This window comes from Tursiops truncatus, chromosome 8 (genome assembly GCF_011762595.2).
Source record: "Tursiops truncatus isolate mTurTru1 chromosome 8, mTurTru1.mat.Y, whole genome shotgun sequence".
NCBI lineage: Eukaryota > Metazoa > Chordata > Mammalia > Artiodactyla > Delphinidae > Tursiops > Tursiops truncatus.
This window is the reverse complement of record NC_047041.1, coordinates 4,505,820-4,522,040: the sequence shown is the minus strand read 5'-3', so window position 1 is coordinate 4,522,040 and position 16,221 is coordinate 4,505,820. Positions and strand designations below refer to the sequence as shown.

The 16,221-nt window shown below is 51.1% G+C and overlaps 1 protein-coding gene across 4 annotated transcripts in view; it reads left to right on the top strand.

The window, feature by feature from the left end:
* Nucleotides 1-5,305: 5,305 nt before the first annotated feature.
* Nucleotides 5,306-16,221, top strand: part of ST14 (ST14 transmembrane serine protease matriptase) — a 39,944-nt gene continuing 29,028 nt past the window's right edge. For 3 of the 4 annotated variants that reach the window (XM_033861793.1, XM_033861790.1, XM_073807980.1), the window contains exon 1: nt 5,306-5,434. In XM_033861793.1, coding sequence (XP_033717684.1) covers nt 5,321-5,434 — 114 coding nt within the window. In that variant the 5' untranslated portion in view covers nt 5,306-5,320. Of the gene's footprint in view, nt 5,435-7,351; nt 7,590-16,221 lie in introns of those variants that run through there. The other variant, XM_033861792.2, reaches the window with a different exon arrangement.

The window sequence follows — 16,221 nt, the reverse complement described above, 5'->3', positions numbered from 1 at the left end:
ATGAGAAAATTGTGCCTGTTGCCTTCACTCAATAAAGGAGATGGGACTAAAAAACCCAGTGACATGAGAAGGACTCTCAGTGTGGGAAAAGGAAAATACAGATACAAGATGTTACAGTCAGTACTACCCTGGGGTCCTATATTTGAATCAGAAATATCAGTGTGAATTTGTTGGGTATTTTATCTCTTTTAAAAAAATTCCTAGCTTTGTCCTTCAAAAGCCCCAGAAACGGGAGTTCCCTTGTGGCCTAGCGATTAGGATTCTAGGCTTTCACTGCCGTGGCCCTGGCCGGGGAACTGAGATCCCACAAGCTGCATGGCACAGACAAAAGAGAAAAAAGCCCCGGAAAAAGTGACCAACGCAGTAGTAATAAACATTCCTTGTGCCAGGTGATTGTCTTGAAATGCTGTTTCTCACTAAAAGACAATGGGACTTGTTGAAGAAATGGCTGATTGCATGTGTGGGCAGGGAACGTACAAGGTGAACCTGAAACATCCGACCAGAAAGCAAAGAATGATCAAAGATGAGTAGGATTGGGTCAAAAAAGAGTCAGAACCAGGACTTCCCTGCTGGTCCAGTGGCTAAGAGACTCTGCGCTCCCAGTGCTGGGGGCCCAGGTTCAATCCTCTGTCGGGGAACAAGATCCCACATGCCACAACTAAGAGTCCACATGTCACAACTAAGAAGTCCACATGCCACAACTAAGAGTCCACATGCCACAACTAAAAAGATCCGGCACGCTGCAACTAAGACCCAGTGCAGCCAAAATAAATAAATAAATAAATATTTTTAAAAAAAGAGTCTAAACCAACTTGAAGACATCCCTGCTGGTCACAGAGGGGAGAGTTTGAACATCAATAGCATACAAATGGCAATGAACCAAAACATATCAATACATTTAAATCCAAGAATTCATAATACAAAAACAAGCAAACAAACACCAGTTGTTCCCTTTGGAAAATGCTAGAAAGCTGACTATTTTGAAAACTACTCAACAGAGGGAGAGACTCAGGCCTTTACTCTTGCCTTCCTGTACAAACATTACTAGCGGGTAACCACATAGATGAGAAATTTCTCTCTATAGAAGTATTCCAGCATGTAAACAAACAAGGGACGATAAATTGAAATGTTACCGTTCACATTTCCTGAATTTAGAATCTAAGCATGGACCTAGGAAAACAAAACGAGACAGCCAGACATAGGCCTCACGTTGAAAAACACACCACCACCTATGAAGAATCTTCCCTCCAAAACACAATCAAACGTTCATCTCGTTAAGCCTCTAAATACAGCAATTTGTAGGGAATACAGAGCACGAGGGAACTCACTAAAGAGACAACAGTTTGAAGATACACTCCACAAAATCCTCACTGTGGGAAGTCTACAGGACAAATGGTCTGATTTCTTCAGTAAATAAATTGTAAAGGAAGAACAACTGTAAAGGAAGAAAAACGGGAACCTCTAGATTAAAAGAGACCTAAAAGACATGTTGGAAACAAAACAGACAAACAAAAAGCAGGCCAAAGCTAAACAATGATGTGCAGAGATTCAGGCCTGGATGATCAAAACCATGTAAGAAAAATGAGCAAGTAATCCCCTCCCCAGGGCCCGGGTTCGATCCCTGGTCGGGGAACTGGGGTTGTTTGGGGACAGGCACATGGAGGGGTCAGGGTTGGGCTGTGTTGACAAAGTTCCAGTGGTGATGATACGGTGTTGCTTTAGAATAATCCAATAAGCTGTGTATGTACTTTATGCTCTTTTCTATATTTGCGTTACATTTAACAATAAAAATTTTGAGTGATAATGGAAAACCAGAAAACATTTTCACTTATTCATTTCATCTTAAAATAATTTAACAAGCATTTCTTGAGTGTGAGCTGGGGAACCAGCAGATACTGATCCTTGCTTTCAGGAACTTTGTGTTTTGAAAGACGGGTGATGCAGTGTCGTGTATCTGTAATCACAGCCGACTGGGGTGGAGCTGAGTGGAAGAAGGCAGGGCTTCAGGAGGTGACGTGTAGTCCGGGGAGGACTAGATGGTGGCTTGCAATAGTGAGATGCAGTAGGAAAACAAGGGGTAGACAGATTCCGAATATATTTTGGGGGTAGAACTGACAGATTTGTTGTTTGTGGGTGGGTGGTATAAAGAAAGTCGGTGATGCCTTTAGAACTGTTTCAATAAATGGACGTTGAAGGTATTATTACTAAGATGGCCAGATCCGAAGTAACATAAAGAAGAGGCACTCATGGCCCTAAAACTTGCTGCCCTGCTGCAAAAGGAGTGTCTCATATCATCTCCCAGGTTCCTGGAACATCCTCTTTTATCTCATGGAGCTGTGAATGCCTTGCACGTAGAAGGCACTCAGTGCTGTCATTTGAATGCAAAGCACATGCCCTGCATTGACCGCGATTGCAGGCTAGGAGGAGGTGATGCAGGCCAAGACCCTCACCCTGACACTGTGTCACGTCAGCTTACTGAGTGCACACCACATGTGACAGAGGAAGAAGTGTAACCACATGTCCTGACATTAAACCCATGACATGTGAGGTCAGTGCTTTTATTCCTAAATTGTAAGTGAAGAAACCCAAGAGCAGACAGCCTAAAGGATATAGCCGGGTTCTTACACTCCTAGGGGGTAAATCCAGACTCAAACTCAGATGTCAGCCTGAGGCCCATGTAGTTTGCTGCAGTGACCAACTCACAGGGCCTCCTTCACCATCTTTCCCTTCCCCCACAAACACTCCCACTCCCAAGCTACTCCCATCTTTCTCTTCCCCCACAAACACTCCCCCTCCCCGGGTAAGTCCTTCTCTTCTTGACCCCAGGACTCTGTCCCCTGGGGGCCCCTCAGAAGGCCACTCCGACTGCCCCAATGTCCTTGGGGCCAGAGCTGCTTAGTGGACTGACCACAGGCTGAAAGACACTGGCTTCGACTGGTGACGACATGGGAGGGATTGTGGCCGCGTCAGGCAGACCCAGCAGCTCTGCTGCTGCTCAAGTTGGTGAGAAGCGGAGCAAACCCAGGCGAAGCAGATCACTCCAGGCCTGCAGGCAAATCCCACTCCCGAGAGGACCCGTCCGCAGACAAGTGGTGTGGGAGAGGTTTGGAATGGGCGGAGAGCAGGGTGAACCAGTGAGGGAGCCGTCATCCGTGAATGTAGCTTAATCGTCTAGAACAAGATGTGTATACCTGACACCTACTCCCCAGTGGAAGGTAAACATGCACTTTCTAAATACCAGTTGTTTAGTGGTCACGAGGAAATTCTGCCTTCCCCCTGCATGACGCCCACCCACGTCCCTGGCCTTGAGAGCAATACTGCATCTGCCTGGAATCTTTCCCACATCTCACCCCGCCCCCCCAACCCCTTTTCTCCTTCTCTCGGTGAAATCCAAATTCAGCTGAAATGCCACTTCTGTGGCGCTCTCACAGGCATAGTTAATCTCTCCTTCCTCAGTTCTTCCAGAATCTGGTACTCTCCTCCATTAGAGCTTGCACTTGAGGGCGTTTTGATTTTCCTGGTCCACGTAAGAGCTCTCTAAATGTGGTTGCAGGGAAAAATGAGGCCATGCAGCTGATGAGCATGTCAGCATATTACGAAGCTCAGGGGGCTTCCCTGGTGGTCCAGTGGCTAAGACTCCACGCTCTCAATGCAGTGGGCCCGGGTTCGATCCCTGGTCGGGGAACTAGATCCCGCACGCATGCCACAACTAAGAGTTCGCATGCCTGCAACTAAGACCCGGTACAGCCAAAATATATAAATATTAAAAACAAACAAACAAACAAAAAAAGAAGCTCGGGCTTCTGCTCTTGGGTTTCTTCACTTACAATTTAGGAATAAAAGCACTGACCTCACATGTCATGGGTTTAATGTCAGGACATGTGGTTACACTTCTTCCCCTGTCACATGCTTGGTGTGCACTCAGTAAGCTGACGTGACACAGTGTCAAGGTGAGGGTCTTGGCCTGCATCACCTCCTCCTAGCCTGCAATTGCAGTCAATGCAGGGCATGTGCTTTGCATTCAAATGACAGCACTGAGTGCCTTCTACGTGCAAGGCATTCACAGCTCCATGAGATAAAAGAGGATGTTCCAGGAACCTGGGAGATGATATGAGACACTCCTTTCGTAGCAGGGCAGCAGGTTTTAGTGCCAGGAGTGCCTCTCCTTTATGTTACTTTGGATCCAGCTTACTTTCCATCATCTACACTAATTGAAGGGTATTGTGTCATTGGTGACTGTGGTACCAAGGTAGTACCTACAAAGTTCCGTAGGTGACTTTGTCACAATACACAGAAAATTATTTTCTGATATCTTCTCTTTAGCTTTGGAATGCTTCGTAGGATGGAAGAGGCAGAGACTTATTTTCTATTTATTCAGGGGATGGTGCCAGTCAGCGTGCTAGGCTCTGAGGACTCAAAGGTGCATAAGACATTGACAGAAATGCAAAGAAAAGGTGATAAATTCCACAGTAGAGGTATAAACAGACCTAGTTCTGGTTTAGAGGGAAGGAAAACCTCATGGAGGAAGTAGGGTATCAATCTGGATAGGCTAGACTTGCTGCAATAACAAACAAACCTCGACTCTCAGTGGCTTAACATCCCAAAAGCTTACTTCTCGTCGATGCTACATGTCAAATGCACATCAGCAGAAGTCTCTGCTCACTGCAGCCACCTAGGGCTGCAGGCTCATAGGGGTCTTGCCTTATCTCAGCATGTGCTTCCAGGATCACCTAGCCAGGGAGAGAAGGCATGGGGATTGCGCATTGCGTCCTCATGCTCCTACCTGGAAGAGGTGTGTATCGTTTGCCATTTGCCATTTCCCTGCCCACAGTTAGCCACAGGGCCACACCTAACTTCAAATTCCAGCCTGTGCCCAGAAGGCAGAGAGCTGGAAACACTCTGGTGAAGAACATGAATGACTAGTGCTGTGCAAGCGGCTTTGTCCCAATGTGCAGAGATGCTTGTGAAGGAGAAGGGCTTCCCAGCAGATGAGAAGCTTTAGGAAAGGTGCAAATGTGGGGAAGCCTGGCTGCAGAAAAGGGGTCCTAGTAGGAGTGCCGGGAGGCAAGTTTGCAAAGGAAGACAGGTCACGCTGTGAGAGCCAGGCAGGAAGTTGGATTTGATCCAGGAGACGCTGCGGGTTTTACTGGAGCTGTGGTTTAGGATAAGTAACCTGATTGCCTGTGCCGGAGAGGTCAGAGGGTAGCAAACGGGAGGCAGGAGATCCAGTTGCTTATTATTATTATTTTTTCTAAACGCACCACTTTACTTTCCTTGTAAGGCAGCCAGACATTACAAACCTTAAGCACGTGACAGTCACATGATTTCTTCAATAAGCCCTAGAGCTTCCACAACTCTCCTGGGGCCTACAGCCCGAGCAGTCCTGAGGAGTCTAACTGGCAATGCTTTCTCCACAGACACACGTTCCTTTGAGGTTTGTTTGTTTGTTTAATACATTTATTTATTTTTATCTATTTATTTTTGGCTGCTCTGGGTCTTCCTTGCTGCACGTGGGCTTTCTCTAGTTGCAGTGAGCGGGGGCTACTCTTTGTTGCGGTGTGCGGGCTTCTCATTGTGGTGGCTTCTCTTTTTGCGGAGCACTGGCTCTAGGCACGCGGGCTTCAGTAGTTGTGGCGTGTGGGCTCAGTAGTTGTGGTTCGCGGGCTCTAGAGCACAGGCTCAGTAGTTGTGGCACATGGGCTTAGTTGCTCCGCGGCATGTGGGATCTTCCTGGACCAGGGCTCGAACCTGTGTCCCCTGCATTGGCAGGCGGATTCTTAACCACTGCGCCACCAGAGAAGCCCTGATGTTTGGGGTGTTGAACACAAGCTCACTGGATCATTTGTCTTCAACACAGTCCATTTCTGTTCCTAAAAGTATTCACTGTACTTTCTTCTCGATGAACATGCTGACACCATCTTGAACAACCTCCTCGTCAGAGTTTCCCTGTCTTCGTATATTCTAGCAGGTAGCAAAGGCCATTACAGCCCTTGGTTTGGACACCAACTTTCACACCTACGTGTTCAGGCTTATCTTTCAGAAGTTGTTCTATCTTGTTTACTGCTGAAGGGATCAGGGTGAGGGTGGCCTGGGTGGGCTGCAGCTTCCTCTGGCTCACAGCATGGACACTGGCCGGGACTAACAAAGCCGACATCCTCGCTGCCCTGGTGCCCCGGTGCCTCTGGCCAGAGCTTGGCCACCTCTCTCCATGGACAGGGTGGGCACATTCTCCATTTGCTTCTTATACTAATCCAGACAAAGGGGGATAAGAGCTTGAAGTGGGGTCTTCTGAATGGGGAGGAAAGAGAGGTGGTACACATCAGCTACTAAAGAGAAAGACTTGCTCAGGTCTGGATCGAAGTAGGTATGAGATGCAAGGGGGCTGCAGAGTCAAAGGCGATTCCACGGTTTGGAGCCTAGGAGAACAGTATTATAAATGGAGAAAACAGTGCAAGATGGCAAGTCTGGGAAGGAAGTTCAGGGCCTGCTGATTGCAAAGCAGGGGTTTTAATTTTGTTTACTCTTGTTTCCCAGCACCCAGAACAGTGCTTAGCATATAATATGTGCTCAATAATATTTGTTGACTCTGTAACGCCAGTAGAACACAAATGGAGAAGTTCCCGAGCAATTGCGAATGCCGAAGTGGCACTCCTTCACGATGCCAGTGCTAGGAAGGCAGATTTACTTACTTGAAGCCACAAGATGAATTGCCAAGAAAGTGTAGAGAAAAAAAGGAGGAGGCTGAAGAGAGAGCTTTGGGAACCTTGACATTTAGGGGCCAGAAAATGGGTTTTGTTTGAGCTTGGAGGGGTTATAACTGAGACCTGGATGTGGAGCAAGGTGGGGAGAAACTGAAGATGCAGGGGGGAGGGAGGGAAAGAAACCAAGGTGGGCCTCTAGGAGGCGGCAGGGAGGTCGACTTCCAGCGGAAAGGGCCACTTCTACTCAAGGAGGAGGGCGAGGGGGTGGGGATTAAGTTTCGCAGTTGTTTGGTCCTTCCCGTCCGCCTGTTCCGTGCGGAGGCACTGTGCGGACTGAGGGCCACCCCCAGTCAGGTCGCCACTAGCTCTTCCACCACCTTCAGGCGGTGGCCTCGCTTTCCCGCTTCCCGAGGGGAGAAGGCGGTCCTGAGCCCGGCGGGATGGGGGTGGGGGAGGGAAAGGGGAGGGGAGGGGAGGGGAGGGGAGAGGAGAGGAGGAGGGAAGGGGAGGGGAAGGGGAGGGAAGGGGAGGGGAAGGGGAGGGGAGGGGAGAGGAGGGGAGGGGAGGAGGGAAGGGGAGGGAAAGGGGAGGGGAGGGGAGAGGAGGGCGCGGGCCCGGGAAGGTGCGGCGGCGGCGGCGGCGTGGCGGGCGGGGCGGCCCGGGAGCCACACCCTGAAACTACCTGTGCGCGACAGGAAGGGCCCGGCAGAGCCTCGGCGGCCGGAGCGCTGGGCCTGAGACCGGAATCAGGCCCGCCCCGCGCCCCGGCCCCGCGGCGATGGCCTGAGCCACACGGCCTTCGGGACCATGAAGAGCGAGCGGGCGCGCAGGGGCCCAGGCGGCTCCGGGGGCCTCGGCGCGGGACTCAAGTACACCTCGCGGCCGGAGGTGGGCGAGCGCGGGAGGCGCGGGCGCCTTTGGGGCGGGACGCGCGGGGGTCCGCGGCCGGGGGCCTGGGGGGGGCCGGGGACCGGCGGGCCAGGGGTCTGGGGGCCGGGGGTCCCAGGGGGCCGGCAGCACAGAGCTTCTCTCGGCCAAGGGAGCCGCTACGCTGCCGGCTTGTGGCCGCGGCGCCGACCCGACAGGTGGAATTTCCTGCTCGGCGGGCTCCCGGCCGGACCTTCGGTTCCAGCCTCGCGGCGCCCTCCCCGGTTCCGGCGGTCCCGCAGTGCCCTGTCCCGGTCCTCCCGCCCCTCGGGCCTTTCCCTGGCCTGGAAGGGGGCTCATCTCGGTCCCTGAAGAGCTCCGCGCTGTCCGTGCACATCGGGAAAGGAAGAAGCGGCGCAGGCTCTGAGTGGGTGGTTTGGGCCGGGGAAGGGATGTTTCCAGGGGGCTTTGGAGTCCTAGCGTCCTTGGCCTCTGCAGGAATTTGTTTTTGTCTTGCTGATCAGAAGGCAATGGAGCACCTGTGCAGAGGGCAACTGGGAGACCAGAGCTTCGGTTGCCATGGAGCCTGGAGCTTAGGACTCCCAGGTGGAGCTTGCTCGGGCTTCTCCGAGGGGGGGGGGATGGAGCCCTTTGGGAAGGTGACTCTGGGACAGGATGTGAGAACCTGCGTCTTGAGCTTTTTGGAGACACTGAAGCAGGAAGCTCTCGTTTGGCAGAAAGGACAAGGACATCTTAAAAGACCTTAAAAACGAACATTAAGTCTTACCGTAGAGAGGCGGGAATGGGCTGTTAGCTGCTTTATTGATGGCCACACCTAGGTAGCAGTGCCCAGGCGAAACTAGCAGCCAGGCCTCCACCTCTCTGCCAGCGGGGACCCCGGCGTCCTGGAAGGCCCGCACACCGAGTGGGCGCTGAGAGGCAGGGACTGTTTCAGGAGGGAGCAGTGGATGGTCTGCCCCTCCCTTTCTTCCGGGATCCTGGGGTCAGTAAGCTCCTCCGCTACCCCGCACTGCAGCCGTCGCTCCCATGCCAGGCCAGATTCTGGAGGTCTCTCAAATCAGTTCCTTTCTCCAAGAGGCATCCTGACTGAGGGAGCTTGCAGAAGACCAGATTCTGGGGCTTCTGTGGTTCCCTGAACCACAAATAGCAGCTGAGTCTGGGCACTCTTGTTTTCTCCACTTTTCTACCCCCTTTGCGGAAGGAAGTGTGGACTCAGCAGCCAGTCTGGAGGCTGGGGTCTGTGTTCCCACTGAGTGTCTGCCCTGCTGGAGGTGGATGCAGCTGGGTGGCCAGCTTCTGCGGCTTCTGTTTCCTTTCTGTAATTGCCGTGTTTGTGAATCCCTGATAATTGCCTCTTGGGGCTCTGGACTCCTGCCTCAGCAGAGGGCCTGCTGTTTGGTGTTTGTTATTTCAGCACTGTTTTTCTTCCCTCCCTCCGCGTCACTTGTTTTTTCTCACTTCCCTTCCTGGGACTGTCTCCTGCTGACACTGGGAGAGCTGGGTCTTCTGGACTCGCCTCTCACCGCCCACGCTCCACACTGTCCTCCGGGCTCCCACGGAGCTCCCACCCGTCAGCCCTCGCTTCCTTCCCCCTTGGTCCCTGCTCATTTCTCACCTGCCGTGAAGCTCATCCGTTCTCCTCTGGGCTCTTCCTTCCACTCCGTTTCTGCCATTTTCCCCCGCGTGGGTCACTCTGTCTTTTCTCCTGCCAGGCTCCGTTGAACCCACTCTGTACCTCGTCCTGAGCTGGGCTCTCAAAGACAGATAAGATATGGTTGTTTCCCTTAAGGAGCTTACCTTCTTGAGAGCCACGCTAAGAGCTGTGTGTGAACATTAGACGTGACTCACTGTCCCGAAGGAAGTAGCCTGCTGTGCCCAAAGCTCCTTTCTGTCTCTCCGGGAAGTCTTCGGATGTGCCTCTCCACTCCGTCCCTTCCCAGAGCTCTCAGCCCCTGGATCACCCTGCAGTGTTTGCAGTCAGGGTCTGCAGACTCTCCCTTGACTCGTCTTCTGACTGGGAGGGGCAGCTGCTGTCCCTGGGTTTGTCCTCGGCATTAGCAGAGCCTGGCTGGGTCCTGCGGGGCCTCACGCGGCACTGCTGCGTTTGAGTTCCTTGCTCCTGGCCTCTTCCATCCCTGCGTGGCTGGAGAAGGATTCTGTTTGGTGGTGCTTGTACTGGCTGCCTCCTTCCCAAGGCTGATGACTCCGGCCCCTGCCCCACTTCCACCTGTTCCTGTTTAGTGGGAAGTGGTCACCTCTGTGTTCCCCATCGTCTCCGGAGCCCTGATGTACGTGTTGTGTCTGGGGACTGTGTGAGCCCTGCCTGCGTGAGAGCAGGGGCACAGATGCCAGTTGTCGTGGCTGTTAACGAGAAGTGGGAAGCCTGCCTTACCGGGTGTCCTGGCTCCTGCTGAACCTTTGATGGTGGCGAGGAAGCTGCTTTGAAGGAGCTCTTTGTTCCTCCTCAAGTCAGCATTGCCCTGGGTGAGACTCAGTATCTCCTCGGCAAGCAGAGACCAGGATTGAGAAGTCAGATGTGGTGGGATCAAAATCAGAGGTCGAACATTCACTCATCCGCATAATAGCTATTTATTAGGTGCCCATGGATGGAGCATGTGCCAGGTGCTGGGTAATAGCCCTGAGAAGGAGCCCAGTCACACAGTCCCTGCCCTCAGGGAGTTGAGTTCTGCATGGTAAGGACTGGGTTCTGGAGAAGCCTGCGGGCCGCTTAGGAGGGATGTCTAACCCAGGCATAAGGGCCAGGGGGGGTGAATTGTGGCCAGAGCCATCTGTGATGTGGTGACAGGAGCATCCAACATGGAGCCAAGACCTGGTGCTGCTGCTTTCCCGCCAGGTGATCTCAGAGATGTTACCTAATCTCTCTGTGCCTCAGTTTCTGTGGCTATAAAATGGGGATGATATACATGTTACAGGTTTTTTGCAAAGATTAAAGGGGATGCTTTACATGAAAGCCCTTTATAAGTTGCAGCCTGGTGTACAAATCACACAGTTTGAATTTCTGAGTTGGAAAAGCCTCAAGACAAACTGTAAGGTGACGTCGAATCAGCAGGATGCATGGGAAGAGGCTGAGAACCCAGGTTGTCAGGATGCTAACTGCACAGATATGCGGCCTGCCTGCTGAACACAGGGAATGTCTTCGAGGGGTGCTGGGGAATAGCATCCCAGCCATGGAAACCCTCTTCAGTTTTCATTTCTCTCCCTCTACTTGGCTTCTATGAGGAAAGTCCTCCTGTGAAAGGGAAATGGATGCTAAGACCGGCTACACATCCCTTTCTTCCTCCTACCACACAAAACAGAACTTCAAGCACTTCTTCCTTTCTCGGTTCTTTGAGCCTGTGCTGGCCTCTCCGGAAGGGGAAGGCCCCGTGCTGGGAGGTGTGTGCAGGGGTGCTGGTAAGCAGTGGGAACTAAGACTGAGACCTGGGTGCTGTGAATGGACAGCAAGCCTGCGGGCCTTATAACACCCTTCACTCCACCTCGGTGCTGGGAAGACCTGGAAATCCGTGGCCCTCGTTTAGGACACGGGAAAACTGAGGGTAAGAGAAGACAACACTAGCTTGACAGCTGCCCAAGGAGAAAGCCCACGTCGCCTGCTGCCCCTGGGAATCACTCGGGCGTGGGTCTGTCCAGAGCCGGCTCCTTGGTGAAGGCGCATCTCATCACAGGCTTCCCAACCTGGGCCTCTCACTGCTAGCTGCGGCCTGTGGCCGCCGTGGTTCCGGAGTCCCCTGCTGCCAGCTCGTTCTCTGGTCTGTGGTTCTGCCCAGGCTGTTGGCTCCTGTCTCTCCTAAGAGAGAAAGTCTGTTCTTGGAAGAGGAGTGAGGGTGTGACAAGCCCCCAAGGAGCCCAGGTCCCAAAGATGTGGCTTCTGACCTTGCGCACTGGCTACTACTGGAGTGTTTAGAATACGGATAATCATCGCTGAGTTTATTGAGCATGTACCATGTGTGGGTATTGTACCTCTTAGAGTAAGACTATTATTATCCTTTTATAGGTGAGGAAAGTGTAGCACAGAGAGGCTGAGTAACTTGCCTAAGGTCACAGAGGGAAACAGTGGTGAGATCAGGATTTGAACTCAGGCAGTCTGGCTTTACTATATTCTACTTGGACTGCTGCAGTGCAAGGCGGGGCTGGCAGCCCAGTGGGCTCAGGAAGGGGAGAATTGCTAAGGGTAAGAGTTGGTTTGATTTCGTAAGAAAATGGATTTTCTCTACTTGGGATTTTCTGAAATGCCTGGGGCTTAGCGCGTTTATAATAACCATTTGGTAGCATAGAAATGGGAAATGGGAAGTTCCAAGGTTCTCATGGAATTCTCACCCTGGCTGGCAGAGGTGAGAAGGGTATTTGGGGTTTGCTCAGAGCTCATGGGCAGTAATTGCCCTTTTTTCTTTGCTAAGAACTTTTTTTTCTTTTTATATATTTATTTATTTATGTATTTGGCTGCACCCGGTCTTAGTTGTGGCACACGGGATCTTTAGTTGCAGCATGTGGGATCTACTTACCTGACCAGGGATCGAACCCGGGCCCCCTGCATTGGGAGCGTGGAGTCTTAACCACGGAGCCGCCAGGGAAGTCCCACTGAGAACTTTGCTAGAAGCAGATTCCTATGAGAATTCTGTCTTGGAATCTCCTATTTTCAGAATTTGCTTATTCTGTCCAGGCTTAGCAACAGAACCTTTAGAACCCTTGTGATAGTTGGCTAACCGGTCAGAATCTTGGATCCTCTGTCTCTCTGAGTTAGTTGGTGGTGATGATGGTGAAAAGATGGAGAAGAAGATGGTGCTAATCACTGCTACCCATCACTAAATACGAGGACTTCAATGTATCCTCTTTCTCTATCCTCACAGCAGCTATACGCGAACAACGCCTAGTTTACAGATGACCACACTGAGGTTCAGAGGGCTTGCGTAATGGCCCAAAGGCAGAGGCGCAGCAGGAGTTCAAACCTAGATCTGTGCACCTTCAAAGCTCATAGCCTTAACCTCAAAGCCGTTGTACAGTTGTATTCCAAGGGCAGGGTGATTGATGCACGTCCCCAGCCAAATCCTAGAACCCATCGTCCAACGGCGTGCTGAGAACCAGGTGCCAGCACGGATCCACTAGAGACCTCTCACGCCAGACTCGTCCGCTTTCTCCTCTTGATGAGGTCACTCACCTGATAGACCAGGAGACTGGCTGGAGATGGGATTTCAACAGGCTTTGGAAAACGTAGCTTTGTTTTCACTACACACACGATTAAAAATCATAAGGGGACTCATCAGGTTGTTTACGTTTTGCATGACTCTTTCCAGTCTTTGCCACACGCTTGGGTTTTATCTAGTGTGTTGCTGTACACGTACTGTTTATGTTCTGGAAGGCATATCAGCCTCCTATCTGCTGGTCACGCTGGAGGGCCGGCGGCTGGAGGAGAGTCTGGTCTGGAGGGGGGTGTCTGGCTGAGCAGCTGGGCCTACGAGGGTCCCCTCGTGCATCCAAGGCCTTTGGGGCGGTGGCCTTGGGGCTGCCCCTGATTCCCTCCATTGTCATTTCTTTTTTTATAAATTAATTAATTTTATTCATTTATTTTTGGCTGCGTTAGGTCTTCGTCGCTGTGCGGGGCTTTCTCTAGTTGCGGCGAGCGGGGGCTACTCTTCATTGTGGTGCGCGGGCTTCTCATTGCGGTGGCTTCTCTTGTTGCGGAGCACGGGCTCTAGGTATGTGGGCTTCAGTAGTTGTGGCACATAGGCTCAGTAGTTGTGGCTCACGGGCTCTAGAGCACAGGCTCAGCAGTTGTGGCGCATGGGCTTAGTTGCTCCGCGGCATGTGGGATTTTCCAGGACCAGGGCTCGAACCCATGTCCCCTGCATTGGCAGGCGGGTTCTTAACCACTGCGCCACCAGGGAAGCCCTGTGTCATTTATTATCTAGTAACAACTCTGATGAAGTCTTGGAGGTTTGCTCCTCAGCTCTGTCGATGATACACTAGTGGGAGGGAAAGGCCGATACCTCGGATGATTTAATCATGAGTCAGAAGGACCTAGGCTGCCTGCAGGAGAGGCTGCTGAGAATAGCACTGTGTCCGGCTGCCTTACGGGTAAGAGCACCACCCCGACAGCAGACGCAAAACCTCCACCCTCCCACAGCTGAGACGTGAGGGGCCTGAGGAGTGAACAGCACCACAGCAGATCCAGAAGTTTGAGTTGACGGAAGCCAGGCATGTAATGTGGCTCCCTAAAATGTAAAGTAAAAAATTTCCCCCTCCCCGATGTTTTTATTTGTTTATACAATTTATTTTGGCTGCACCCACGAGGCATGCAGGATCTTAGTTCCCGGACCAGGGATTGAACCCAGGCCCTCAGCAATGAAAACGTGGAGTCCTACGCACTGGACCGCCAGGGAATTCCCTAGAGAGGCATTTTAATAACTTGGTATTTCCTATGCATATTTTCTAAAAAAAGTTGCTTTCTTTTTTCTGATCATTAAAGTTAGGAAAGGACTTTTTAAAGTTGAGCAATACAGAAATACACACAGTGAAATTCCTCTGAAATTCTCTTCCCCAGGTTTTATAACCCCTATAAATAGTTTGGTTTCTGTTATCCCACAGTCTTCTATTTCCCCAAATGGAATCATGATGTCATTCCTATTCTGCAGCTAAAGACATGGTTGTAATGAATTAATTCATCACACGTTTATTACAAATCTTAACCCATGCTAAGATTGTGGAGCAAGACACAGCCCCCTCTCCGCTCCCCCGTCCTTAAGGAGCAGATGGTTGACTTTGAGAGACTGAGAGACTGGGATGCGGGTATGTTTGGGGTGATAGGGAAACTGGAGGCTGTCACCCCAGTGAAATGGTGGGGCAGGGGCTTTCCTTGGGAGCATCTCAGAGGAGACACCTAAGCTGAGTCTGGAAGGGTGGGAAGTGCCCAACAATTTGACTTTTTTTTTTTTCATTTAACATTGTATTTTAGAGAGTTTTTCCATGTTACTTCCTACTCTTTGAAAAACTGCTCTTGCTGTGTAAACTTTCATCAGGTGGATCTGTCATTCTGTATTATTATTATTTTATTTGTATTATTTGTGTGTGCTAATTGACTGTGTTATTGGACAATTAATGGAAACAGAGCGATGAGGATAAGGGAAGAGATTGACGGGCAGCCCTCATGGGGCCCTTGCTGGTCAGGCCCCGTTTGGATTATGCTGTTGAATTCTGGGTTCCACATCTTAACGGGAATGTTGCTGCTGTGCAGATGGCCAGAGGTTCAGAAAACACTTTGAACTGTTGTTCAGCATTTTAGCCAGAGAAAGAGCAGACCCAGAAGAGTATTTCAGGAGCTTCCCTGAGCTGGAGGAATTAGGCTGGTTCTATTGCAGTGCTAATGTGCAGGGCTATTGTGATGCCGATCGCCCTCGGGGGAAGGGAGAACTTTGTAATGCCGGCCCTAACTGAAAATACTCTTTGCCCCAGAAAGGGTGGCCCTGGGAGGACGGGAGATGCAATGATGTCTAAACTGTTTCAGCTCTAAGAATCCGCTTCCAAGGACACAGTTCTCTCCTCTCTCCCATCGTTTGACTTCTGTGCACAGGTTGTAATTGTGGACTGGGGCCTCCAGGTGCCCTCCCCTGGCGACAAAGGGGCTTTCTTGTTTGCATATTCAGTGCTTTCTCCCAAACAGCTAGATTTGTAGCTGAGTGAACATTCCTGGGAGCTACTGAAAAGGTGGAAGAGGCGTTTCTGAATGTAGTCAATTCCTGGAGGCTGGTGTGCTTGGGGGTGTTTCCACTAACTTCTGCAGATCCCTGGGTCCAGCAAGGCAGCTGTTAAAAAAGGCTAAAAGGTACTGCGGAATACCACTCAGAAATAAAAAGGAGGAAAGCATTGATGCATGGTGCTCCAGGGAATCTTGCTGAGTGAAAAAAGCCAGCAGTCCCCAAAGATTCTATACTGGATGATCCATTTATATAACATTAAAAAAAATAAATTTATTTATTTTTGGCTGCATTGGGTCTTCGAGGCTGCACGCGGGCTTTCTCTGGTTGCAGCGAGCGGGGGCTACTCTTCATTGCTGTGCGTGGGCTTCTCATTGCGGTGGCTTCTCTCGTTGCGGAGCACGGGCTCTAGAGCGCAGGCTCAGTAGTTGTGGAGCGCGGGCTTAGTTGCTCCGTGGCATGTGGGATCTTCCCGGACGAGGGATTATCTAACATTTTTGAAAGGACGGTTTTAGGCTAGTGGCTGGGGGGCAGAAGGGAAGTGGGTATGGTTGCAGAAGGGCAGTGGGAGGGATCCTTGCGTTGGAACTGTTCAGAATCTTGACACTTGGTAGTTACAGGAACATACACCAGTGATTAAATCGTATGGAACTTAATAGTTACACACAAACGAGTACAAGTAGAATGGGAACTCTGAACCAGATCTGTGGGTTATATCAACATTGTGGTGTTATAATGTCGTCTTACGAGATGTTACCACTGAGGGAAACTGGGCAAAGTGTACAAGGGATCTTGGTATTATTTCTTACAACTGCACTTGGATTTACAGTGATCGCAACAAAAATGTCAATAGCTAGAAAAAGCACTAGCCCATGAAATCGGAATGTGGGCTCGGTGAAAAGTCAAGAAGAAGGATGGAAAGG